Source organism: Calypte anna, chromosome 2, assembly GCF_003957555.1.
Source record: "Calypte anna isolate BGI_N300 chromosome 2, bCalAnn1_v1.p, whole genome shotgun sequence".
Lineage (NCBI taxonomy): Eukaryota > Metazoa > Chordata > Aves > Apodiformes > Trochilidae > Calypte > Calypte anna.
The window spans coordinates 151,045,039-151,072,389 of NC_044245.1; the positions used below are offsets into that span (position 1 = coordinate 151,045,039).

At 57.8% G+C, this 27,351-nt stretch overlaps 1 protein-coding gene across 3 annotated transcripts; it reads right to left on the reverse strand.

The window, feature by feature from the left end:
• Positions 1–28: 28 nt before the first annotated feature.
• Positions 29–26,794, reverse strand: NRBP2 (nuclear receptor binding protein 2). 3 transcript variants are annotated; one of them, XM_030444270.1, is made up of 18 exons: positions 26,447–26,794; positions 13,585–13,707; positions 13,202–13,297; positions 12,937–13,026; positions 12,198–12,238; positions 12,019–12,113; positions 11,805–11,828; positions 10,803–10,886; positions 9,736–9,791; positions 9,074–9,169; positions 8,309–8,441; positions 8,071–8,173; positions 7,165–7,215; positions 6,804–6,939; positions 4,271–4,324; positions 3,145–3,208; positions 2,905–2,960; positions 29–830 (listed from the first exon to the last, which is right to left on the reverse strand). In XM_030444270.1, the coding sequence occupies exons 1-18, from the start codon at positions 26,561–26,563 to the stop codon at positions 762–764; spliced, it is 1,488 nt and encodes a 495-aa protein (XP_030300130.1). In that variant the 5' UTR covers positions 26,564–26,794; the 3' UTR covers positions 29–761. The 3 variants fall into 3 exon arrangements, with proteins under 3 accessions (XP_030300130.1, XP_030300129.1, XP_030300131.1); XM_030444269.1 differs by having other exon boundaries at positions 13,196–13,297; positions 26,447–26,761; XM_030444271.1 differs by lacking the exon at positions 7,165–7,215 and having other exon boundaries at positions 6,804–6,900; positions 13,196–13,297; positions 26,447–26,761.
• Positions 26,795–27,351: the final 557 nt, after the last annotated feature.

Genomic DNA, 27,351 nt, shown 5'->3' on the forward strand with positions numbered 1-27,351 from the left:
AGAAGGGTTTTCTGGAGGAGCAGAAGGGTTTTCTTGAGCACCACGGAGGTTTGGGCTGATCCCCAGCGTTGGGATCCAGCGTTGGGGTTTGGATGTTCTGGGATTTCTGCTCCTGCTGGATCAGAGTCCTCTCCTCAGCTCACACCGAGTTGTGCGATTCGAGCCGCAAGGCAGCGCCGTGGTTCAGCCGTGCTGGGGAAAACCTCCAAAACCAGGAGAAACGGGTCATAAAAACGGGGATGCGGCACCTGGGGGGACACCAGGCCAGAGCTTTCCAAGCCTTCTCCTCTCCTCCAGCCAGCAAAAAGGGGAAAAACAACCCAAAAATCAGCGTTGGGACTTGCAGTGAGAAAAGCTTTTGGTTCCCAGAGGGAAATTTGTCAGTTTGTGGGATTCTGGCAGCAGCTTTACCCCGTGGGGAAGGGGCTGCAGGATGGGGCATCCCCTGCCTCCCACATCCCTTTGGCTTGCTGCTGCAGGAGCAGGGACCAGGACACGAGCTCCTGCTCTGGTCCCGACCTCTCCCGATGCCTCTGCAGGTTCTGGTGTTTGCTGATGACTTCTCCACCTCCTGTGGCCTTTCCAGACCACATCCACCTCCCCAGGACTGCAGAGGTTCAGTCAGGAGCGAGTGGCCCGTTGGGTCCCACGGGGGGAAGTTCGGTCAGGAGCCGCTCGGGTGGTTCTGGTTCTGGTCTGGTGCACGTCCCATTCCCTGGGGAACAGGGGGACAGCACTGTCCCCAGCTCCAGCCTGGGCACTCACAAGGGAGGAGAGCGGTACTTGTGGAAGGCATTTTCCAGGAAATTGGCCAGCTTCTCACAGTCATCCTGAAAGAACAGGAAAAAAAAACAAACCCACACCAACAGATCAGTTTGGTTTGGCTGCCATGGACATCTCCTGCCTGCCAGGGTTCCACCCCAGGACACCAATTCCATGGGATCACAGAATGGGGGGGTTGGAAAGACCTCTGGAGATGCTGGAGTCCAACCCTGGCACAGCAGGATCAGCCAGGGCAGCCCAGACAGGAACACATCCACGGGGGGTTTGGAAGGCAGCAGAGAAGGAGAGGAACCTCATCTGGAGGTTGGGGGGGTTCAGGAGGGCTTTGGAAGGCACCAGAGAAGGAGAGGAACCTCATCTGGAGGTTGGGGGGGTTCAGGAGGGGTTTGGAAGGCACCAGAGAAGGAGAGGAACCTCATCTGGAGGTTGGGGGGGTTCAGGAGGGGTTTGGAAGGCACCAGAGAAGGAGAGGAACCTCATCTGGAGGTTGGGGGGGTTCAGGAGGGGTTTGGAAGGCACCAGAGAAGGAGAGGAACCTCATCTGGAGGTTGGGGGGTTCAGGAGGGGTTTGGAAGGCACCAGAGAAGGAGACTCCACAACCTCTCTGGGCAGCCTGGGCCAGGGCTCCCTCAGCCTCACAGCAAAGAAGTTTCTCCTCCCCTGGAGCTGGAACTTCCCATCTTCTAGCTTCAACCCATTCTTCCTTGGCCTGGGCACCACCCAAAAGAGACTGAGCCCTTCCTCTTGCCCCCCAGCCCTCAGCTACTGACAGACATTCAGCAGATCCCCTCTCAGCCTTCTCTTCTCCAGCCTCAACACCCCCAGGGCTCTCACTCTTTCTTCCCAGCAGAGATGCTCAAGGCCCTTCAGCACCTCCCAGCTCTCCAGGGGATCTCTCCAGTACATCCCATTATCTCTGTAGATCCCATTATCCTTATTACTGGGCACCACCTTCACTGGTGGCTTCAGCTGAGTTTCTTCACTCGCTTCAGCTGAGTTTCCATATGGGACAAGAACAACTCACAAGCACATCTCCAACACACTCATGATTAATCATAATTAATTATCCTAACACCCAATGATCAATTAAGAAAGGAGCCTTTTTGTCTTGGGTGCGACATGAAGGCCAAAGAGCAGACAGCTCCTTGGTGCTTTGATCTGAAGGAACACAACAGCTTCAGCTTCTTTTGTTTAATTTTATCCTGACCATCTGCATCTCGATGAGCTCTAAGGTCCCTCCCAACCCCAATCATTCTGTGACTATGATTCTGTGAGCAATGAACCTCAAGTTTATGGCCATCTGCTTTCTGATATCCTCACTGCTAACAGAGAACACAAAAATAATAATGTCACCTTTAGCAGGCCTGGGAATTATTTTGCACATAAATCATCTCTGCCCCTCCCAGGTGTAGGTGGTTTCTTACAGAATCAGAGAGGGGTTTTGGAATTACTGGAAACAAACCCAAAACTGTCACTCAGTCACTGCCAGGTTGATGTCATTGACCCTGACATCACCACAGGACAGTCCCTTCTGGCTGCTCCCAGGCACCAGGTGTGACAGGGATCTGGGGTGGCAGGAGGTGTGACATGGATTTGGGATGGCAGGAGGTGTGACAGGGATGTGGGATGGTGTGACAGGGATCTGGGGTGGTGTGACAGGGATCTGGGATGGTGTGACAGGGACCTGGGATGGTGTGACAGGGATCTGGGGTGGTGTGACAGGGATCTGGGATGGTGTGACAGGGACCTGGGATGGTGTGACAGGGATCTGGGGTGGCACAAGGTGTGACATGGATCTGGCATGGCAGGAGGTGTGACAGGGTCTGGGATGGCAGGAGGTGTGACAGGGATCTGGGATGGTGTGACATGGATCTGGGATGACACCAGGTGTGACAGGGATCTGGGGATGGGACAAGAGATGTGACATGGATTTGGGATGGTAGGAAATGTGACAGAGATCTGGGGTGGCAGGAGGTGTGACAGGGATGTGGGATGGTGTGACAGGGATCTGGGATGGTGTGACAGGGATCTGGGGATGGCAGGAGGTGAGACAGGGATCTGGGGTGGCTCTCGGTCACACGGTGCCTGCATGACTGGGATGAGGAGTGGGAGCAAGGTTACCTCATGGATGAATCCATAGTGCACCAGCTCCATGGCCAAGTCCTTGGAGTTATCAGCTGCAGACAGGGATGGTGGGAACACAAGATGAGTGACCACAGGATCACTGAGTCCATCCATCAACCCCACCGTGCCCATCCCCATCCCTGGGTCTGACCCAGCCTCAGCCTGGACCTGCCCAGTGCCACCAAGCAGAGCTGCTGTCCCCAGACACACAAATGGATTTATCTCAAACAAACTCACTGGGCAGCAAGTCGTAGCTGAGCTGGCGATGCAGCTTGTCCTCCAGGATCAGCAGAAGAGTAAGCTGCAGGAAGAAGGGAAAACTTGATGTGGATGCATTGAAATGAGGAGTTGTCTCTTGGTTCAGCATTTCTCTTCTCTTACAGAAAAAAATAACCAAACCTACAGCAAACTTTTTTTTTTTTCCCTCTGGCTCACCTCAGTTAAAAGGTATCAGTAAACAAGCCTGGTCTGGCATTTCTGTTTGAAATGTGTTAACCCCCTGACTGCACCAAACTCTCATCAGTCAGCTGCAGATAAAATGCTAACGAGGGGCTCCTGATGAGCTGTCAGACAGGGGATGGAAGTCAGTATCAGGTAACAAAACCTGAAGAATTCTGGAATATCAAAGAAATCCCCCAATCTGACAGTAATTAACAAAAACAGAACCTTTTTTTCAGTATAAAAACTCTGAGGGAAAAGGAGATGCTCCTTTTTTGATGATAACTTCAAACCACAGCTCAGGAGCAGCCCAGGACCTTCCCCTGTGGCCATCAGCCCCCGAGGGTGAAAAGAACCTTAATTTCTCTTTTCCTTCTCTTAACAGCCCTTTCCCCAGAGTGATTCATTTCTGTAAGCCCTTTCCTAGTACAAACCTCTCTTTTAAAGGTCACTTCTTGTTTCCTCTCCCTGAAACAAATCTCTGTGAGTTGCTGTACCTATAAGACCTGTTCCTTTTGCAACCCCCTGCCGTGTGTGTATCAGCAGAGGCACCAATGATCCTCACAACAAGATATAAAATTGGAGTTAGGGCTGTGCCAGAGCTCTTCCCAAACCCCTCTCTGGCTGCTCCAGCAGCAGCTGCGGGCAGGGAGGTGCTGGGGGTGAGCAGTCTCAGTGTCTTTCAGAGGAACCTCCTCTCAAAAGCCACATCTAACCCTGGGGCTAGGAAGATGTTGAGTTAAAAATGTCCTGAGAAAGCTGCCAGGGCCTCCCTGTGCTGCAGCCAGAGGGGAATTCAGAGGATTTGTTCTTCTTTGGGCTTTGCTGATGATAAAGGGAGAAGGGGAAGGCTTTGGGTGCTGCTCCCAAGCTCTGTCCTGGGCAGGGGGTGCAGAGCCCCAGCACCTCAGTGCTCAACACTCACATGCCACTGGGTCTTGTCCTCGTTCAGCTCCATGTTGCATTGCATCTGCACCACCTGCAAGAGGACAAAACCCCCATGAGCTTGGGCACAGGCTCCCCCGGGGCTGCTTTACTGCTGCTCCCCAAGCAGGTCTCTCCAATTCCCACTTCAAGCCCTTAATTCCCATCCAGCCTGACCTTCCCCTTCCACCCACAGCACCTACAAGGAGAGGCTGAAGGAGCTGGAGCTCTTCAGCCTGGAGAGGAGGAGGTGGAGGAGAGACCTTCTCACCCTCTCCACCTCCCTGGAGGAGGCTGCAGTGAGGTGGGTGCTGAGTGAAGTGCTCTGAGAGCTGATTCTCAGCAGAGAGGAAGCACCTGATGTGGGGGTGCTCTCTGCAGGGAGGCATCTCACAGGGCCTTGCAGGAATAAGGATGAGGTGTAGACCCAGATGGTGTTTTTACCATTAATTCATGTGACTATGAGGTTGTTTTGTCACTTCTCATGTCATTCGTGTCAACCATGGCAACACAAAGACAGTCACAGGATTGTCACAGCTGGAAAACCCCTCTGAGACCACCAGGGCCCCCCAGTAAAAGCTCTCAGTATCTGTGTCACCCACCAGAGCATCTCCTGGAGTGCCCCATCCACACGGGCTGGAAATCCCTCCAGGGATGGTGACTCCACCACCTCCCTGGGCAGCCCCTTCCAATCCCTGACTGCTCTCTCAGGACAGAAATCCTTCCTCAGATCTGCTCTAAACCTCCCCTGGGGCACCTCCAGCCCATGTCCTCTGCTCCTCTCCCTGCTCCCTGGAGAGCAGAGCCCAGCACCCACCTCCCTACAACCTCCTTGCAGGGAGAGAGCAATGAGGTCTCCTCTCAGCCTCCTCTTCTCCACACTGAACATTCCCACTTCCCTCAGCCTCTCCTCCCAGGACTTGTTCTCCAGATCATGGAATCATGGAGTGGTAGGGTTGGAAGGGACCTCAGACCCCCCCCAGTGCCCCCCCTGCCATGGTCAGGGACCCCTCGCCCAGCCCAGGGGGCTCCAAGCCCCATCCAACCTTCAACACTGCCAGGGATGGGGCAGCCACAGCTTCTGGGGGCAACCTGGGCACCCAGGGGCTCAGCACCCTCACCCCAAACCATTTCTCCCTCCCTCCCTCCCTCCCTGCCCAAGATCTCCTCTCCATCTCCCCTCTCCCAGCTCCAAACCCTTCCCCCTCGCAGGCTCCCATCCCTCCAGGCCCTTGTCCCAAGTCCCTCCCCAGCTTTCCTGGAGCCCCTTCAGGACCTGGAAGCTGCTCCAAGGTCTCCCCATTGCAGCCTTCTCTTCTCCAGCCTCAACACCCCCAACTCTCTCAGCCTGTTCCAGGCTTTCCCCACTCTCAAATTCCAGAATTTCTTTCCCATCTCCAACCTCAATCTCCCCTTTCTCTCCAAGTTTTAACCCATTTCCCTTCTCCTCTCCCTACCCCCCCGTGTCCAAAGCCCTCCCCCAGCTTTCTTGCAGCCCCTTCAGATATTGGAAGGTTGCTCTGAGCTCCCCTGGGAGCCTCCTCTTCTCCAGGCTGAACAATTCCCTCACCCTCTCCTCCCAGGACTTCTTCTCCAGACCCTTCACCACTTGGTTGCCCTTCTCTGAACCCTCTCCCACACCTCACTGTCCTCCTTGTAGTGAGGGGCCCCGAGCTGAGCAGAGCCCTGGGGGTGCAGCCTCTCCATGCTGGGTGCAGGGACACCATCCCTGCCCCTCTCCTGCTGCCCACACCACTCCTGCTCCAAGCCAGGATGCTGGTGGTGATGGATGGTGACTGACTGGAGGTGTCAGCAGCACCCACAAAAGGTACCAGATGGGATTTAGAGAAGTGCAGAGAGCCCCAGGATCCCTCTGGAGGAGGGGGAAGTGCTCCAGGAGACAGAAGCCATGGAAGTGCCTGAGCTGTGCCCTGCTGATGGTGCCCAACAACCTTGTCTCCCAGTGCTCACATCAGCAAAGGACAAACACCAGCTCCAGGCCCTGGGAAGGAATAATTCCAGGCTGCCTGGCTGTCAGGGAAGCTTTACTGGTTCTGCTGGAAAGAGTCTGGGGTCATGGTGAGCAGGACATGAGCTGTAAGGAAGGCCAAGAGCATCCCGGGGCACATCCTGGGGACTGAGGGGTACTCTGCTCTGTTCAGCACTTGATAACCTTGGGGTGCAGGTGCTGCACCCACTGTTGGGCCTCCCAAGGAACCTGCAGAACCTGGAGCAATGGAGGAGCCACCAGGATGAGCCTGGGCTGGAGCTGCTGCAGGGACCAGGGAGAACCCTGGAGAACCAGAGCCAGAGGATCCCAGGCCCTGGGGATGCTCCAGAAGGTCCTGGGGTGAAATGGACCTCAGGAGCTCCATCCAAAGGCACTGCCCAGATCCTGGGGAAGCCAAGGAGAGGAGCTCAGCCCTGCCTGGGCTCCAGGACATGGCAAAGGGAGAGGCATTCCTGCAGCCAGGAGTGGGGAAGGGGGAACCATCCACCTCCTGCCCTCTGTCCCCACCTGGGTCTGACCTTACCTTCCTGGTCTCCACATCAAAGGGCTCTGGGGTGGGGGTTTTGGCTTTCTGAGGGTCCTCTGGGGGCTGGGAGAGTGCACGGGGGAGGGTGTGGGGTCTGGAAACAGCGAAGTTCATCAAGGGATAAATCCCATTCCTGGTGCAGACACAGAGGGAGGACAAAGAAGTGAGCCCTGTGCTCCCCCCCCTGCCATGGGGGACACTGCAGAGGGGATGGGACAGGACCAGGAGCTGCAGGGTGAAGGGACATGGGGTGGGTGCTGCAGGACAGCCCCCTGACCCAGGCTCCACACTGCCCCAGGAGCTGTGGGCACAGGGATGGGGGGGACCAGAGCTGGGTCAGGCAGAACCTTCAACCCACCTGACATCTTCCAAGAATTTGTCCAGTTCAAGGAAGGAAACCTCTGAGTACCTGGAGAGAAACAGCACAGGGAGATGACTGCTCATGGAATTGTTTTGGTTGGAAAAGAGCTGTAAGAGCACCCAGACCAACCCTGACCCCAGCACCCCCCATGTCCCTCATCCCCACATCTGTGGGGCTCTGAAACCCCCCCAGGGATGATGGGGACTCCAGCCCTGCCCTGGGCAGCCTGGGCCAGGCCCTGACAACCCTTTCCAGGCAGAAATTCTTCCCCAGCTCCAACCTAAACCTCCCCTGGCACAACTTGAGTTGTGCCCAAAGTTCCTCTTGTCCCATCCCTTGTTCCTTGGGAGCAGAGCCCGACCCCCCCTGGCTCCAACCTCCTCTCAGGGGGTTGCAGAGAGCCACAAGGTCTCCCCTCAGCCTCCTCTGCTCCAGGATCAACACCCCCAGGGCCCTCAGCTGCTCCTCACAACTTCTCCAGACCCTTCTCCTTCTGCTCCACACCCTTCCCCACCTCCATTCCCTTCTCTGGACACCCCCAGACCCTCCAGGGCCCTTTTCTCACCCAGAACTGACCCCAGCACTTGAGGTGTGGGGGGACAATTCCTGCCCTGCTCCTGCTGCCCACCCCAGTGCTGACACCAGCCAGGATGCTGGTGGCCACCTTGGCCACCTGGGCACATGCTGGCTCATGTTCAGCCACTACCAATCCCCCCCAGGGTGTTTTTTCCTCCAGGCACTTTGCAGCTGCTCTGCCCCAGTCCTGGAGTTTTTCCTGGGGTTGGTGTCACCCACGGGCAGGACCCAGGAGGACAGGAGGGTGGTGGGAAGGTGTCCTGTGCCACAGCACCAGGACCAGCAGGCTGGATGCCAGTGCTGCAGACCCTGGTACCTGATCCTCACCTCCACTGAGCTCCTGGCTGCCCCTCTCTCCTGATCTCTGCCATCACCATGTTCAGGTCCAGCTCCTTTATCTTCTCCTCCACCACGTTCTCTGGCATCAGATCTAAGGCAGAGGCAGAAAGGGACTGTGGGGACCCCATCCCTACAGCACAGACCCCAGGGAAGGTCTCCAGGCCCTGGGCTCTTCCAGAGGGGCATCATCAGGAGGTGGGCTGGGGCAGGGGGCTCTGGGACTGACACTGGTTGTTGATGAAGCAGTGTGCTGCCAGCAGCTTCAGGGAATGGACCTCAAAGAGCACCCGGTGGAAGAGCAGGTTGTTGGCTGTGGGTCTCTTCTCCGGGTTGAGGGTCAGGCAGGAGAGGATGAACTCCTGAGGGTTAAAGAGGAGACACAAGCTGGAGGCAAAGAAGGACCCCAAAGAGGTGGAGAAGGAGGTGCTGGAGGCTGAGGAGAAGAAAACCCCCTCTGGGACATCACCCCAGCACAGGGACCACTGCTCCAGAGGGGGGAGGGTTTCCTGTGGGATGCCAAGGGGTAATTCTGAGCTCAAACAAGAGAATTTGAGGAGTGTACAAGTGGATTTTGGGATGTTCTGGAGCGAGGACAAAAGAAGAGGAAGGGAGGGGTTGAGTTGGGTGAGGAAAGAAGATGGAGGGGGATCCAAGGGTCCAGCTGCCTCTGAGCTGGTTCCAAGTTGGTCTGGTGAGCCCTAGGTCTACTGAGCCTTATTAAACCCTGTTCCTGGGCTCACAGAAGGGTTTTGGTTGAAAAGGACCTTAAAGATCACCCAGTGCCACCCCAACCCATGGTCAGGGACCCCTCCCCCAGCCCAGGGGGCTCCAAGCCCCATCCAACCTTCAACACTGCCAGGGATGGGGCAGCCACAGCTCCTGGGGTACAATTTGCTGTGCTTCTTCTGATGTCCCAGAGAGCACCAGAGGGGAAGGATGGAGATGGACAGAGTGACATCCCAGGGGGACCCCTGGGAGCCCTGCCACTCACCCGCATGTTGGGATCATCCAGGGAATGTCGAGCCCTCATGATTGCCTCCTCTGAGACCCGAGTGTCCCCGTTGGTCTGGATCTCCAGCACAGCCATCTGGGGAAGGAGGAGATCAGCCACGGCTGCATCTGCCCAAGCCCCGGCTCAGTCCCTGAGGGCTTCCCAAGGGGACATCCCCTGCTCAGGTTCCACATCTCCACTGGGATCCCCACTGCTCCATGGCTGTGGTGTCCCTGACCTCAGACTCCTTCCTTACCCACCACAGTGCTCCAGGGATGGGGCAGCCACAGCTTCTGGGGGCAACCTGGGCACCCAGGGGCTCAGCACCCTCACCCCAAACCATTTCTCCCTCCCTCCCTCCCTGCCCAAGATCTCCTCTCCATCTCCCCTCTCCCAGCTCCAAACCCTTCCCCCTGGGAGGCTCCCATCCCTCCAGGCCCTTGTCCCAAGTCCCTCCCCAGCTTTCCTGGAGCCCCTTCAGGACCTGGGAGCTGCTCCAAGGTCTCCCCATTGCAGCCCCCATCACTGTGAGGGATCTCCAGCTCACTGTGAGGTCTGGAAAAGGGCCAGGAAACTCCTCAGGGAGGTCCTGAGTCCATCAGGATCCCCAGAGGCTCAGCAGGAAAACCCCCACAGCCCTGCTGGCTGAGTGCTCTCCATACCTCCAGTGCACACATCCCAAAGGAGAAGATGTCCACAGCAGTCTCATCAGCTTTTTCTGCAAACCCAACCCAGGAACACATCAGGGCATGGGCAGAGCTCAGCACTCACCCCCCTCATCCCCACCCCTGCCCTGCTCTGACCTCCCCCTGCTCCCCACAGGTCCCTGCACAAACATTTCACACTTATCCCCCTCAGATTTTTCCCAAAAACAGTCAAGAAGGGAACTGCATCTCCAGTTCCCACATGGCACAAAGATTATTTACTCATTTTTCCCATAATTGCTGTAACATTTCTCATGGGTTTGAGTTTTCCTGAGCCACCCAGGCACCAGCTCAGAGATGTTCCTGCTCATCCTGAGATCCCCTTAATCCCCTAACAATAATGAGAAGCAGGGAATCCCAGATGGTTTGGACTGGGGGAACCTCAGAGATCACCACCCAGTGCCCCCCCTGCCATGGTCAGGGACCCCTCCCCCAGCCCAGGGGGCTCCAAGCCCCATCCAACCTTCAACACTGCCAGGGATGGGGCAGCCACAGCTTCTGGGGGCAACCTGGGCACCCAGGGGCTCAGCACCCTCACCCCAAACCATTTCTCCCTCCCTCCCTCCCTGCCCAAGATCTCCTCTCCATCTCCCCTCTCCCAGCTCCAAACCCTTCCCCCTGGGAGGCTCCCATCCCTCCAGGCCCTTGTCCCAAGTCCCTCCCCAGCTTTCCTGGAGCCCCTTCAGGACCTGGAAGCTGCTCCAAGGTCTCCCCATTGCAGCCTTCTCTTCTCCAGCCTCAACACCCCCAACTCTCTCCCCCTGGCTCCAGAGCTGCTCCATTCCTGCTCCCCATTCCCTCTCCATCCCCACTCTGGGGGGGTTCTCCCCCTTGCCCTGACCCCCCCCTCCCCCATAGCATCCCCTCTACTCCTCACCCCAAGACCCCCTCCTGGCTCCCAGTTGGCACCTTTGGTGCTGAGCAGAGGGAGCAGTTCCAGACAAAGACTCCATCCCCCCCAGGACCCCCCCAGGACCCCCCTGGCTCCCCCAGGTCCCCCTCCTCCCATCCCAGCCCCCACTCACGTCCGTACTCCGGGGGAAAGAAGTGGAGGTTCCGGATCTCTTCCCTCTCGATGCGGATGGGGCTCCGGAGGTCATCGGGGATGGCTGTGGGGACAGAGGAACCTTCTGCACCCCAACACCCCCAGGACTTGGCCCAGGGCTGCCGGGACTGCTGGGTGCCCACCCAGACCACCCCTGGGACACCTCCTCCCCTGGGACACCCTCCTGGATCCGACCACAGGAGCAGCAATTCCCTGAGGGACACCCATGGCACAGGGAGAGGTGGCAAAGGGACACTGATGGCATGGGGGGAGGAGGGAGGGGGACACTGATGGGCCAGGAGGGGTGGCAGGGGACACTGATGTGCTGGAGTAGGTGGCAGGGGACACTGATGTGTCAGGAAGGGTGGCAGGGGACACTGATGAGCCAGGAGGGGTGGCAGGGGACACTGATGTGTCAGGAGGGGTGGCAGGGGACACTGATGTGCTGGAGGAGGTGGCAGGGGACACTGATGAGCCAGGAGGGGTGGCAGGGGGCACTGATGTGTCAGGAGGGGTGGCAGGGGACACTGATGTGCTAGGGGAGGTGGCAGGGGACAGTGATGTGTCAGGAAGGGTGGCAGGGGACACTGATGAGCCAGGAGGGGTGGCAGGGGACACTGATGTGCTGGAGGAGGTGGCAGGGGGCACTGATGTGCTGGAGGAGGTGGCAGGGGACACTGATGAGCCAGGAGGGGTGGCAGGGGACACTGATGTGCTGGAGGAGGTGGCAGGGGACACTGAAGTGTCAGGAGGGGTGGCAGGGGACACTGATGTGTCAGGAGGGGTGGCAGGGGACAGTGATGTGCTGGAGGAGGTGGCAGGGGACACTGATGAGCCAGGAGGGGTGGCAGGGGACACTGATGTGTCAGGAGGGGTGGCAGGGGACACTGATGAGCCAGGAGGGGTGGCAGGGGACACTGATGTGTCAGGAGGGGTGGCAGGGGACACTGATGAGCCAGGAGGGGTGGCAGGGGACACTCACCATTTGCAAACACCCTGTGCCACACTGGTTGTCACCACCGATCCAGGAGGGAACAGGTCAGGAGCCATGGGGCAGGGGACACCAACAGCAGAGGTCAGTCCAGCCTTGCCCGGGTGACCCCTCAGGACCCCCCAGGGTCCAAGCCCACCCTGCAGAGCCCCCCAGGCCCCTCCTGAGTCCCCGTCCCCTGGGGATGTGGGGTGGCAGCTCCCACCTGAGCCGATCTTGATGAGCCCGTTGTGCTGGATGAAGATGGTGTCACTGGTGAGGTTGCCGTGGATGATGGGGGGGTCACAGGAGTGCAGGAAGCTGGGGGAGCACAGAGCTGCCCTCAGCACCCCCCTGCACCCACCGGGGAGCAGCAGGAGGTGGGGAGGGAGATGGGGACCTCACCTGAGGGCAGAGAGGATCTGGGTGCACCAGCGCTTCCATGCCTAGAGAGGAGAGCAGAGCCCTGCAAGGAGGTGCCCACCAGAGCTGCTGCTTTGGGACCTCTCTACCCACAGCCCTGTGCTGGGGACATCTGATTCCACCAGCCCTGCTGACATGGTGCCTCCCAGGGACAACAATCTCCTTCCCAACCCCTGCCCAAAGAACACGGGCAGAGCTGAGATTCATGGAATGGTTTTGGTTGGAAGGGACCTTAAATCCCCCCCAGTTCCACCCCAACCCATGGTCAGGGACCCCTCCCCCAGCCCAGGGGGCTCCAAGCCCCATCCAACCTTCAACACTGCCAGGGATGGGGCAGCCACAGCTTCTGGGGGCAACCTGGGCACCCAGGGGCTCAGCACCCTCACCCCAAACCATTTCTCCCTCCCTCCCTCCCTGCCCAAGATCTCCTCTCCATCTCCCCTCTCCCAGCTCCAAACCCTTCCCCCTGGGAGGCTCCCATCCCTCCAGGCCCTTGTCCCAAGTCCCTCCCCAGCTTTCCTGGAGCCCCTTCAGGACCTGGAAGCTGCTCCAAGGTCTCCTCAACCTCTCCTCTCCTCTCCTCTCCTCTCCTCTCCTCTCCTCTCCTCTCCTCTCCTCTCCTCTCCTCTCCTCTCCTCTCCTCTCCTCTCCCTTCTCACCTCACAGGAGACCAAACTCCCCCCTCACCTGGGACCCCTGTGCCTGTTCCCAGGGAACCTACCCTGGCATTCATGGCTTTGTGGTTTTTCTTTGTCTTCTTCAGGAACTGTTTCAGGCTCCCTGAGGACACGTACTCGGTGATGAAGATGACCTGGGGAGGGAGAAGTGTCACCTTCCCATCCTGTGGGCAGCCCCGGGGTGACAGCAGTGTCCCCAGGAAGGGGGGGAGGTTATGGAGTGAGGAGCAGAGCTGGGACCCCATCCTGGTTCCCTCAGGAATTCCTCCTCCCAGGCACTGTCTCTCCCTGAGTCCTCCCTACCCGTGCCTTCAAGTCTTTGACATCCAGCCAGTATTTGTGGAGCTTGACAATGTTGGGGTGATCCACAAGCACCAGCTGCTCAAACATGGTCTTGATCTTCTCCTGTGGGCAGAGAGGGGACAGATGAGGTGGCAGCTCCTGGGATGGGGCAGGACAGCCCTGGGGACAAGGACAGCAGGGTCTGGGGAGCAGGCTGTGCCCCCAGCCCAGGGAAAGGTGGTTCTGGGGTACAGAGGAGATGTGGAGAGGGAAACCAAAGGAGAGCAGAATGCCACCAGGAGAGGAGCAGGGGGTGACAGGTCCTGGTGGCCACGGTGCTGCCACCCAGGATGGGGCAGGGGGTGGCCCCAGGGGGGTGGTCCTGGTCCCCATGGGGAGGGGGGGCTCACCTCGTGTGCTTTGAAGGCTTTCTTGTCAGTGAAGAGCAGCTCGTTCCACACCACCTCCACCCCCTCCTCCGTGTCCATGGCAAGGAAGGTGCTCTGGATGCCTGGCATGTTCCCCTGGTTCACCTGCCAGCCACAGGAAGGTGTCAGACACCCCTTCTGTCCTGACCCCCCCTGAACATCGCTCCAAGCTGACCCTGACTCCATCCCCCCTGTCCCTGGGCCCATCATTTCCTCCTCTCCTTGTGCCAATCCTTCCACTCCAATCCCAACATCCAGAGGTTGTGAACCTTACCAAGGAGTTCAGTGGCACCTTGATAAAATCTGCATAAAACCAACCCCCCTTTTCCCAATGTCCTTGTTGGTGGCTCCTGAGGTGACATTAAGATCTTCCACCCCCCTCCTTCCCAGGAAGGTCCCGCATGGGGAGCTTCCCCAGGAGGTGATGGGACAGGAGAGAGGCTCCCACGTCACCCACCCCTCTGCTGGGGACAGTCACCTTCTGACCCCCCTCCCCAGAGCCACAGGAGACCCCCCCACGCAGAGTGATGGCCACACTCCTGCTGGAGAGAGCAAACAACAAGGTCCAGACAGACCAGAGCCAGAACATCACCTCCCCAGCATCCCAAGGGCACCCGGGGCAAACACCAAGACCCCCCCCAGGGTCTGCCTGACCAGGTCCCATCCCTGAGGTCACAGAGCTGAGACCCAAGATCCACTGGGGAGGGGACATGACCCAAACATCATCATCCCAGGAGACTTTCAGCACAGACCCAGTGATGGGTCTCAGCCCATCTGGAGACCCTGGGCACAGCAGCAGCTCAGCCATCCCCAGGACTGCCAGGTACCAGCCCTGACCCAGGCAGGACCTGGTTCTGAGAGGGGCTCAACAGCCCCAAGACCCCCAAACCCCAGGACCAGAGGGTCCTACGTGCTGAGACTGGAGGCTGCTGCACCTCCTCCTGCCAGAGAGTCACAGTCTGCTTGGAAAAGTCTTTTCAAACCATTGAGTCCCACCATGAACCCAACTCAGATGAGTCCAGCACCCCCATGTCCCTCATCCCCACACCCCCAGGCTCTGAAACCCCTCCAGGGATGATGGGGACTCCAGCCCTGCCCTGGGCAGCCTGGGCCAGGCCCTGACAACCCTTTCCAGGCAGAAATTCTTCCCCAGCTCCAACCTAAACCTCCCCTGGCACAACTTGAGTTGTGCCCAAAGTTCCTCTTGTCCCATCCCTTGTTCCTTGGGAGCAGAGCCCGACCCCCCCTGGCTCCAACCTCCTCTCAGGGGGTTGCAGAGAGCCACAAGGTCTCCCCTCAGCCTCCTCTGCTCCAGGATCAACACCCCCAGGGCCCTCAGAATCCAATGGAGAACATGGACCCAAAGAGCCTCCTTCTGCTCTGCAGGGAGGTTCTGATCCGAGCTGAAACCCCTGGTGTCACCTCCTCATCCTCACCATCTCCACCTTCCTGCCTGCAGATCCTGAGCCCAGAGCAGGACCGTGGCACCCCATGGATCCCATCCCCATGTCTGGATGATCCAGGTCCCTGTGCAGGCAGAGCCACCTCCTGCTTGCTCAGAGCTCAGTGGAGAAACCATCCTGGAGCTGCTTCCCCTGTGGTCACCCCTCTGCTGCTGCCCCCGCTGCTGAGGGCTCCTCAGAATGGATCTGATGGTACCTGGGGGGGTTCTGAGATGTGGGGAGGAACAGCAGAGAGGTCCAGGGGGGAGGGAACCTGGTCTGGTGCTGCCTGAGAACAAAACCCATGGGGCAGACACAGAAACACTGCTGCATGGCAGAGCTCAGAGTCCCATCCAGGTCTGTGTTGGAAAGGACACCAAAGCTCCTCCAACCCCCGCAGTGAGCAGGGACATCTCCAACCACACCAGGGTGTCCCAAGCCCCCTCCAACCTCCTCTGGAATGGTCCCAGGGATGGGGCATCTCCCACCTCTCGGGACAACCCGGGCCAGAGTCTCAGCACCCTCACTGCAAAACAATTCTTCCACGTGTCTTGTCTGAATCTTCCCTTTTGAGGTTAAATCCCTCACCCCTCACCCTGTCCCTGCAGCCCCCCAGGTGACAAGAGCCAGGCAGAGGTCACCTCGAGCTTCCCACAGCAATGTCACATCACCCCTTCCAGGGCTGCTGGGTCTGCTGCTGCTAATGGACACCAGATGGACCTGGGACAACTCCAGAGCTGGGAGGGGCAAACTCCCTGCTCAGGCTCTTCCCAAAAGTCCTTGGCAAGAGCTGAGTCCAGGCTGGAAACATCACTGGGGAATAAGCAGGAGGAGATTGCAGGAGATCAGATTGCATCTTACAATAAATCACTCCCTGCTGAGCTTCTCGGGTCAACAAGGTCTGAAATGGTCCAGGAGAGAGGGGTGATGGAGTTCTGGGCTTTGGGGGAGCAGAAGTCAGACAAGGAGAGCATGGGGCTGGAGAACCATGGGCAAACAGGGCTGGAGAGCCATGGATAAGGATTTCAGGGGTGCCACCTGATTTGGAGATGCAGATGGGTACAAGGTGGGTTGTTACCTGCCTGGGAGGCCAGGGAAAAGGCATGGGACAGCAGCTGGAGGACAGGACATTCTGCTGCTCTTCTGCTTCTCCCCCAGACCCCACACTCGTGTGGTCAGGATTAGCCCATCTTGGCCCCATCCCTCCAGAGGGACATCCCAGTGCCCTCCTGTCCCCAGAGCATCCCTCCCTGCCACCAGGACCAGCATGGCCACATCACCCCTGGGGCACTGGGGACAGAGCACTCCCAGAGGGTTCCTCTGCTGGTGGCCCCACTCCCAGGAGCAGACAGGAGGGTGAAAGGATGCCCAGGGCAGGGCTGGAGTCCCCATCATCCCTGGAGGGGTTTCAGGCCCTGGGGATGTGGGGATGAGGGACATGGGGGGTGCTGGCCTTGGCAGTGTTGGGTTCATGGTTGGACTGGGTGATTTTAGAGATGTTTTCTAACCAGAAGAGCTCAATGATTCTGATTCCTGCAGGGTCCTTTCCCCCCAACCCCCAAGGGGCTGTTGGTGCCAAGGGTTGGATGAAAGGAGCAATGGGGAAGGGGATGGAGATGGGGAGGGTCCCTCTGAAACCCTGAGCACAGGAACCACCATGGCACAGGGGACTTGATGAGCTTAAAGATCTCTTACAACCAAAAGGATTTTCTGGTTTCCATCCTGACTGTGCCAACAGGAACAGAGGAGCCCTTGAAGATGATCTTAAAATTTCCCTTGCAACCCTGAACATTCCATGATTCAGAGGCCACCAGGAGACACCTGACCAGGCTGGGGGCTTCCCACAGCTTCCACACATCCTCAGGCTGGAGCAAAGGGTATCAAAACTCTGCTGGGATTTCCTGGACTGGTGCTGACCCAGAGACCAGGGGAAAGATGAAGTGTTGGGAATCAATTCCCAGGAACGTGCAGGAGAGCAAAGCAGCAGCCAGTGACACAGCACCAGGAGCCTCCTGGACCTTTGGGGACAGCAGAGATGTTGATGCCATGGGTCACAACACTTCTGCATCTCTGACCCAGAGCAGAACCCCTGGGTCTGGAGCAGCAGAACCACTGCTCCACCAGGTGACACTGACCACATGCAGGGTGAAGCCGAGGCCCCGTGAGAGGGTGAGATGGTGACACATTATCCCTCTGGCACCAGGACCTGGCAGGGGCTGCTGGAGACAGAATTCTGAGCAGGGAACACGAGGAGCCCAAGAGCTCTTCCACAGAGTAAATCCCAACCTGGCCCCTGCTCCCAGATCCCATGAGCCTGAGTGACACTGAGGGCTCTGTCTGAGGCTTCTCCAGGGACTTCTGCTCAGGTTGCAGGTGGCAAGGAGGTGGGAACACCTTTGGCAGCAGAATCCATCCCCCCTGAACAGGGTGTGCACAGCAGAGGATGGAGACTGCACTGAGACCATGGCCTGGGGATGAGACCCCCAAACCCTCCAGCTCTGGGGTCCCCATCAGCAGAAGGACACGGAGCTGTTGGAGCCAGTGCAGAGGAGGCCCTGGAGCTGCTGGGAGGGCTGGAGCAGCTCTGCTCTGGAGCCAGGCTGAGAGAGTTGGGGGTGTTGAGGCTGGAGAAGAGAAGGCTGCAATGGGGAGACCTTGGAGCAGCTTCCAGTGCCTGAAGGGGCTCCAGGAAAGCTGGGGAGGGACTTGGGACAAGGGCCTGGAGGGATGGGAGCCTCCCAGGGGGAAGGGTTAGGAGCTGGGAGAGGGGAGATGGAGAGGAGATCTTGGGCAGGGAGGGAGGGAGGGAGAAATGGTTTGGGGTGAGGGTGCTGAGCCCCTGGGTGCCCAGGTTGCCCCCAGAAGCTGTGGCTGCCCCATCCCTGGAGGTGTTGGAGGTTGGATGGGGCTTGGAGCAGCCTCCTGGGATGGTGAGTGAGGGGTGTGGGGCTGAGCCAGGAGGCAGTGGCACTGCTCAGGATGAGCTCTGCTCTGGTTTAACATCAGTGCAGCCACGGTGGGAAGGGAGGGAGGTGTAGGTGAGCATCCCTTATCCTGCAGGGTGAGCACCAGGAGAAGGAATAGAGGCTTGCATGGAGTGCAGGAGTGGCACTCAGCCATCGACCAGGGACAATACCAGGGACAACATCCAGGAACAATATCCAGGGACAACGAGCAGGGACAATAACCAGGGACAACAACCAGGGACAACAAACAGGGACAATGAGCAGGGACAACGAGCAGGGACAACGAGCAGGGACAATGAGCAGGGACAATCACCAGATGCCCATCCCTACTGCAAGCAGAGGAGACAAAGTCAGGAGGCAGAGAGTGGAAGCAGCAGAGCAGAGCTCTCCCATGCCAGGACACGAGGGGCTCCCACCCCCTCCTGCCCATCCATCCCCAGGAGCTCCTCTGCCAGCAGCACCAGGGAGGTCCCTGGGTCACTCCCGTGGGATGGCAGAGCAGGATCTGGAGCAGGAACCACAGCCACCCACCAGGCTGACCCTTCTGGAGACAAGAGGAGAGTTTTTCCCCATGAGGACAGTCAGAGGTTGGAATGGGCTCCCAGGAGAAGGGGTGGGTTCCCTCACTCTGGAAAGTTTGAAGTCTCATCTTGACAGGGTGCTGAGACATCTCACATCAATAATAACATGAGAAGGGTTGGAGCAGATGGGCCTCGAGGTCCCTTCCACCCTGACCTCCTGGTGTTCTCTGCCCTGGGTGGGATGGGAGCCCTCCCCTTGGCTGCCTTTCCCTCTCACCCAGCAGCAAACACTGAGATCCCTGTTCTCCACCCACAGCTGAAAAAAATTATAAAAAAAGGGAACAGAGGAGTAATTTTCCACAGCCCAGGTAAGATCCTGAGGGCAACACAAGTGCTGTAATTTCCTGGGCAGAGGATGCACCATTGGGCTGTGGGCTGGGTGGGCAGGAAAGGAGCTGTGACCTGTTTGTTTTACCCTCAGGGCACCACACACACCCTGGGGAGGAGACACCAGGCTGTGGTCAGCCAAAGCTGAGCCATGTTCTGCTCCAGGGATGAACCACACCTCAGAAATTCACTGCTGAAACCCAGGCACCAGTGGCCCCGGGGCAGCAGCCCTGCAGGGTGGCAGAGGCTGTTCCCAAAGTCGGCAGTTCTGCAGCAGAAAGCTCTGAGCCCCAGGCAGGGGAGGGGACCCCAAGAGGTTGGGGTGGGAGCAGGGAATCATTAAATTATCAAATGGGTTGGAAGGGACCTGAAAGCTCCCCCAGTGCCCCCCCTGCCATGGTCAGGGACCCCTCCCCAGCCCAGGGGGCTCCAAGCCCCATCCAACCTTCAACACTGCCAGGGATGGGGCAGCCACAGCTTCTGGGGGCAACCTGGGCACCCAGGGGCTCAGCACCCTCACCCCAAGGAATTTCTCCCTCCCTGCCTGCCCAAGATCTCCTCTCCATCTCCCCTCTCCCAGCTGCAAACCCTTCCCCCTGGGAGGCTCCCATCCCTCCAGGCCCTTGTCCCAAGTCCCTCCCCAGCTTTCCTGGAGCCCCTGCAGAGAGGGCAAAGGGTTTTCCCCCAACATGGGGCACTTTTCAGATCCAGCTGCAGAAGGAGCTGGGCCATCTCCTGCTCTGGCTCACTTGGACCAAATGATCCTTGAGGTCCCTCTGTCCCTGGATTCTGTGGCTCTGTGACAGGCTAGGTGTGTGGGACCCCATCCTGCTGGTGCATCCTCCCAGTGCCCACCAGTATGAACTGGGGATAGATGCCCAGGGACAGACTGGTTTGTGTTGTTTGCTCATCCAAGGACAGCTGGAAAACACTGAGGCAGGCAGGAGAGCAGTGCCCAGCCCAGTTACCAGGGATCTGGTGGGATCTTCCCCTTCCTGCTGCCTTGGCATGGAGTGAACCCATCACAGAGCTTCCAGGAAAGGGAACCAACCCCCCAGGCTGACCCACAGCCACAGGGGAAGGTGAAAACACGGAGTCACCACCAGATTCTGTTGGTCAAATGGAGGAGACAACTGACTGGGGGTTGATTGTCTTTTAATCCAATCTGTAACATGACCATGGGACATCTCCCTGGTCCCAGAAGTGAAATACAAAAACCTCCTGGGACTGTGCACATCCTCTGGTTACAGAGAGATAAGGAGATGAGGGACAGAAGAGGTGCAGGAGCCAGCAAGGCTCAGGGACAACCTCTGCCCACTGTGCAGAGAAACACCTGCAGGGGAAAAATCAATGAAAGGGCAAGAAAAGAGCTTGGTTAAACCCAGGAACACAAGAAGATGGTGATGGCAACACTTCTCCTCGGGGTCTGGTTTGGAGGGAGCAGAGCTGAGTGTGCTGGGGACACGGGGGAGATGCTGGGGCAAGAGCATCCCAAGGAGGTGGGAGCAGAGAGGGCTCCTGGGGGAGGAGATGGATGGGGAGCAGAGAGTGGGTTACTGCATGAATGAAAAAAAAAGTTTCTGTGCTAACCTTTACCAGGCTGGGGCTGACGTCACCTCCCTGCCCAGCAGCCAGAACAAGGACTGGGATTGTTCCGAGAGGGTGAGATCCTGCAGGATTAAAGGATCCTTGAAATGGAGGAAAAAAAGCAGCACAGGGAAAGGGAACCTGAAGCAAAAGGTCCCTGTGCATCATGAGGACACCAGGACACAGAGTCCCTCCTGCTGCCAGCCCCATGAGCCCAGGAGAGGATTTCTGTCTGTTTCCAAAGTTCACCCCCGGTGTGTGATGCCACCTGAGGTCAAACCCTCTCATCTTGCTGTCACCAACACCCTCCCTGCCACCGACTTGGGCTGCCCCACCTCCTGTCCTATGGGGCAGGAGAGGAGCCCCTTGGATCAGCTGAGGTCAGCAAACACAGCAAACTCATCTGCAGAGTTCAACAGCAGCAAACAAAAGCTGTAAAACCAGTAAGGGGGAGAGGAAAGAAAATAAAATACAAATAATAATAGTAAAAAAATAGCTGGCATGGAAAGAAGGAGCTAAGTCCTTCAGCTGATCCCCTCTGCTCTGCTCTGCTCTGCTCTGCTCTGGAAAAGCACTTCACAACAAAACACACTTCAAGTCCCAGTCTCCTGGGAGGGCTGGCAACAAAGCTGCTTTCAAAAATAACTCTGGTAGCAAATATTAAATAGTTGGATGCTTCCCAAATCATCTGTCACAGAACTGGTTATCCTGGCTGCAAACTGCAAACATAATTAACACCTGAAAAACAAAATCTAAAAAAAAAATGGGAGCCCTGCTTGCACCTCAGTGTAACACAAACGTTTTAACTGATTTTCCTCTATTTTCTTTTCATTTTCTGATCTGTGGGAAACTACAGCACCCCTTTAAAACTCTCCTCCTCTTGCAGAGGTTTTAACATCACTTTATTTCCTTTACGTTCTGTTCTGACATTTCTCCACTTTCTTTCTATTTCATGGTTTCCCTTCTTCCTCTCGTTCATCCTGCTGGTTTTACAAGTTAAAGCTCATAGTCCACGGGCTCTGTATCACCACACACTCAGTCATTAACCCTTTTACTACACAAGGTGACCAAAATGGGAGAAATGAAATATCACATGGGAAAACATGAGCAGCCCTGTTCCAGGCACCAGCACCACCAGAACACTGGATGGGAGGGATGCTGTTGAAATAATGGTGTATAAATAATAATAATACCACCCAGCAAATATCCACAGGCCCTAACAGAGCCCTTTGCAGCTGGATAAAACATTTGCAAAAGCAAAGCAACAGGGATAGAACACCCTGAGCTCAGGGAGGAGGTGCTGGGTCCAGCCCAGGAGCCCCATGCAGGGAGGGAAAGTTGCAAAACTTTGACCAGAGGCTGCACACCAAATTTCCTCGTCCTTGCTGCTCCTGTTGCGCAGCCTGGATGGAAAAAAAGCAAATGAAGTCACCCACCCAAGGCTGAGCAAAGCCCTCTCCTCCTACATGGCAAAGTCCCCAGCAGTCCCTCTGCTGGGCTTCCACACCAAGAGCTGGGGAATGCTGGAGAGGGACTGGGGCAAGGCCTGGAGGGATGGGATGAGGGGCAATGGTTTAAACTGGAGAAGAGCAGATTTGGGCTGGGTGTTGGGAACAAGTTGTGTCCCAGGAGGGCAGTGGAACCATGGCACAGGGTGCCCAGGGAGGGGGTTGAGGCCTCATCCCTGGAGATGTTCAAGGTGAGGCTTGAGGAGGCTCTGAGCACCCTGAGCTGGGTGAGGGTGTCCCTGAGACTGCAGGGCTGGGACTGGAGCACCTTGAGAGGGCCCTTCCCACCCAAATCACTCTGTGGTTCTATGATCCCCTCTCCACAGATGTTGTGGAGATGTAAGGGCTTTTATTTCCTGATCTGCTCCTGGAAATCTGTCTCTTCCTGCCCCCCATGAACACACACAGCACAAAAAGGCAAAGGGAGGTGAGAAGGGAAATGGTTTCCTCCTGGGTGAGCATGGCCAGACCCAGCACAGCTTTAGGACCTGGCATGGTCCAGCTGCCATGTCCATACCTGGAACCTGAAAGATTCCTCATCCCAGTGATTTGGGGTGGGATGCACCTCACTTGACTTTGATCATAAGGTTCAGCTACGGTGACCCTCAGCTCCTTCCAAAGGCCTGAGAGAAGGGGACCCTCCAGCTCCCCAGGGTCTAGAGCAGACACACAAGAGACCATTGAGCTCCATGAGTTCCCCTTTCCCTTCTCTGAGCTGAAAGGGGATTACAGAGGAGGACATCTCCTTGCTTGGGTAGCTGAGGTGGAGCTCCCCGTGGGGATCAGCCCTGCTCTCCCAGTGGGGTAGGTCAGGAATAAATCCATTCCACATCCACAATTACCATTCAGGGTAATTCTGAATGCTGAGCTGCTGCTCCACCTCCTCCCAGAGGAGCACAGCTCTGATGGCCTCGTGTGAAACCACAGGAAAAGTCCTTGTGTACAGGTAAGTAATGCAGACACAGGAGGGATTCAGCACCTCCTGCTCCTCAGCCCATTCCAGGGAGCATCAGGATTGAAGCAGGGGAGACCTTGGAGCAGCTTCCAGGTCCTGAAGGGGCTCCAGGAAAGCTGGGGAGGGACTTGGGACAAGGGCCTGGAGGGATGGGAGCCTCCCAGGGGGAAGGGTTTGGAGCTGGGAGAGGGGAGATGGAGAGGAGATCTTGGGCAGGGAGGGAGAAATGGTTTGGGGTGAGGGTGCTGAGCCCCTGGGTGCCCAGGTTGCCCCCAGAAGCTGTGGCTGCCCCATCCCTGGCAGTGTTGAAGGTTGGATGGGGCCTGGAGCCCCCTGGGCTGGGGAGGGGTCCCTGACCATGGCAGGGTGTTGGAACTGGATGATGTTTAAGATCTCACCCAACCCAACCCATTCCATGGTTCTTTGAGCATTATCACACCTTGGGGTGATTGCCTCTGCCCACTGCAGCTCTCCAGGCATCCAGATCCTGCTCTAGGACAGGAGTTTGGAGGTGCCAGCTCACCAGGAGCTCCTGGACCCCTTTTTGAAACAGCAAAACCTGAGACCAAGCACAGTGCTGTGGGTGCCCTGCAGGACCCACCTGTCCTGGTAAGAGCAAATTAAAAAGCATAAGTAATTGCAATGAATCATCAGGAGAGAAAATCCCTGCTGGTAAAAATCCTCCAAGTGCTTGCAGCAACCAGAACCTGTGTCAAACAGAGCAGCTGTTGATGGAGGTCAGGAGATACCAGACCCACAGCTTGCAGGCAGCAAACGGTGGTTTTTAATTCCTGGTACCTAATGAAGCATGGATGGATTTCTGACAAACCACTCCCTCCCACAGAACATCTTCTGTTTGTCAACAGCAGCTTTACTGATCCTGGATCCTGGAACCAGCCCTGCCCTGCTTCAGGACTGTCCCCTGCTTGCCCCGGGGCACATGGCCTGAGGACCACCTGGCAAGTTCTGGGGTTGCCAACAATGGGACCACGGTGCCACAAACTCCTTGTGACCATATCAGAACCCCCTCTGGGACCCCACAGCCTCCTGCCACTGCCCACAGGAAAGCCAAACAAACCCTAGGGAGCATGGAACGGGGCAAAGGGACCTCAAAGCTCACCCCCTGCCATGGTCAGGGACCCCTCCCCAGCCCAGGGGGCTCCAAGCCCCATCCAACCTTCAACACTGCCAGGGATGGGGCAGCCACAGCTTCTGGGGGCAACCTGGGCACCCAGGGGCTCAGCACCCTCAAATAAAACAATTTATCCCCAAGATCTCCTCTCCATCTCCTCTCCTCCTCCTCTCTTCCAGTTTAAAGCCCTTGTCCCATCACTCCAGGCCCTTGTAGGGGTCCCTCTCCAGCATTATCCTCACAGTGGAAAAACCTTCCCTGGACAAGTTGATAAAACCTTTGTCCTCCCCCAAGCACCCCAAGCTCCATCTCCTCCAGAAGCCTCTGTTCACCCTGGGAAGCTGCTATGAAGTTCCTCCAGAGCAGTGTTGTCTCCAGGCTGAAGAATCAGAGTAACCATGGCTGGAAAGGACCTCACCACCAGGGTCTCACTACCCTCACCCCAGAGAATCTGAACATCTCTCCATCTTCTTTTCCTGCAGTCTGAAATTGTTCTCCCTCATCCCATCCCTCCAGGCCCTTCCCACCTCCCTGCACCACCCTGAACACCTCCCTGCAGATGGATGGCACAACCCAGAGACTGAACCCCTCGGTGGAACCGAACCCGACCGGGCTGTGCTCCACCACCTTCAGCTCCACTTCGCCACCATGGGACAAACCTCCAGGGCTTGGCTCACCAGCATTCCAGAGCACTCCCTTGTTGAACCAAAATGTTTAAAATCCACACCATTCAGTGTCACAGTGAGGTCAGAACAGATGTGGGATTGTTCAAGTCAGGAGTTACAGCCAAGACATTTCTTCCCCCAGACACTGAGGGGTTCTCAGGCTGTTTGGGGGCCTCAGACTCAACACACATTGTCCAGGAACTGCTTGGAGAACCAGGCTGCAGTTCCAGGATCCCACTTCAGGGCCTTACCCATCACCTGCAGCAGCAGCTGAAGCTCCATCAGGAGTGGCACAGACTGAGGAATGGCCAACAATGGGCCAAAAAATAAAAATTTAAACAAGACAGAAGTCCAGCAGGCTCCAACACCTCAGCTGTGCCACACAGGTGGGATCTGGTACTCCAGGAGCACCAAAAACAAGGAGGGGAAGGAGCCCTGGGGTTCTGAAAGTGGTGTCAGATCACAGAATCACAGAATGTCTTTGGCTGGAAGAGACCTCCAGGATCATCCAGTCCAACCTCTGACCAACACTGTACGTTCAGCACTAAACCACAACCCTAAGGGCCACGTCCTGACACACATCCATGGGACAAGGCTCAGGCACCATCCACAGGAGATCTCCAGCCTGCTGCCAGGTCCTGACACAGAGAAGGTGTGGGCAGAGGGGGTAAGGGAGGAGGAATGGAGACCAAGGAGTGATGTGTGTGTGTGTGGAAGCCCCAGAAAGCAGAGAGGAACACCAGAAGGTGGTGATGGCCCCAAGCTCAGCAGGTGACTGAGATCTCAGCAAAGCCCAGACGGGGCAAACAGCCTCACAGATCACAGAGTTGTTCTGCCTGGAAAAGACCCATAAAATCATCGAGTCCAACCAAAACCCAACTCTACCAAGTCCAGAGCTTAACCCATGTCCCTCAGCACCACATCCCCAGGGTCTGAGACCCTTCCAGGGATGGGGATTCAACCACCTCCCTGGGCAGCCTGGGCCACCCACTCTGGCACTGAGAACCCTCTCAGTGAAGAATCTTTTTCTCATCTCCAATCTAAACCTCTCTGGGAGTAACTTGAGGCCGTTTCCTCTTCTCCTGCTGCTCGTTCCTAGGGAGGAAGAAGCGCAGCTCATGGCTGACCCGGAGCACAGTGACTGAGAGGTCCTGAACGGCGATGGTGGGAAGGTAAAGGTTCTGATGGGCCCTTCCATCCCCCAAAACCTGACAGCACCAGGGGCTGTGGGACACTGCCCGCTCCCCCGGGGCACGGCGTGGCTTCTCGCACCGGGACACAGCCCGAACCGGGACACATCCTAGCTCCCCGCACCGGGACAGCCCCGCACCGCGGCACAACCTGGCTCCCCGCACCGGGGCTCCCCGCGCCGGAGCACAGACAGATTCCCCGCACCAGGGCACCCCGCACCGAGCCTCCCTCCAGCGGATCAGAGCCCGGCAGCAGCTCTCCTCTCCTCTCCTTTCCTTCTCCTCTCCTCTCCTTTCCCTCTCCTCTCCCTCTCTTCTCCCTCCCCTCTTCTCCCCTTTCCTCCTCGTCCCCCCCAGCATCGGCCTCCGGGTGCCCCGCACAGCCCGGAGACCCCCGCAGAGCCCGCTGGGGACGGCAGCAGCAGCAGCAGCCCCCGCCAGCACCATCCCCCCCGCACCCCCCATCCCGCACCCTCTTCCCCCGCACCCACCTGCTCTCGGCGCTTCTGCCAGCGCCCGCAGGGGCTCTCCTCCAGGATCTCGCTTTCCTCCTCGCTTTCCTCTTCCTTCTCCTGCGCCAGTCTCACGTCCGGCTCCGGAACCGCCATCTCCAAACAGAACCCAGCCCGACCGAACCTCTCCGAACCGCTCCGAACCCAGCCGAGCCTCTCCGAGCCTAGCCCAGCCCCAACCTCTACCAAGCCCAACCCGACCGCCCCCAGCCCAATCTCCCAACCTCAGCCCGGAGCGGAACCGAACCCAGCCGAACCGCTCCGAGCCTTGCGGCGCAGCTGACAGCGAGGTATGGGCCGGTCCCGGGTTCAGCCCGCCCCGCTCCGGACGTGCGACCGCGCACGGCCCGCCCCGCCCCGCCCCGCTCCGCCCCGAGGGGCCCCGCGTACCCCGCACTGGGGGAACCGCTGGGACACCGCACCGAACCCGCACCGCCCACCCCCCGCACCCACCCGCCTCCGGGGGTTGTCTCAGCCGCATCCCAAGCCCCGGCCTGAGGATGGGGACCCAAGCGCTGCAAGGAGGACGTGGAGGGTCTGGGGGTGTCCAGAGAAGGGAATGGAGGTGGGGAAGGGTGTGGAGCAGAAGGAGAAGGGTCTGGAGAAGTTGTGAGGAGCAGCTGAGGGCCCTGGGGGTGTTGATCCTGGAGCAGAGGAGGCTGAGGGGAGACCTTGTGGCTCTCTGCAACCCACTGAGAGGAGGTTGGAGCCAGGGGGGGTCGGGCTCTGCTCCCAAGGAACAAGGGATGGGACAAGAGGAACTTTGGGCACAACTCAAGTTGTGCCAGGGGAGGTTTAGGTTGGAGCTGGGTAAGAATTTCTGCCTGGAAAGGGTTGTCAGGGCCTGGCCCAGGCTGCCCAGGGCAGGGCTGGAGTCCCCATCA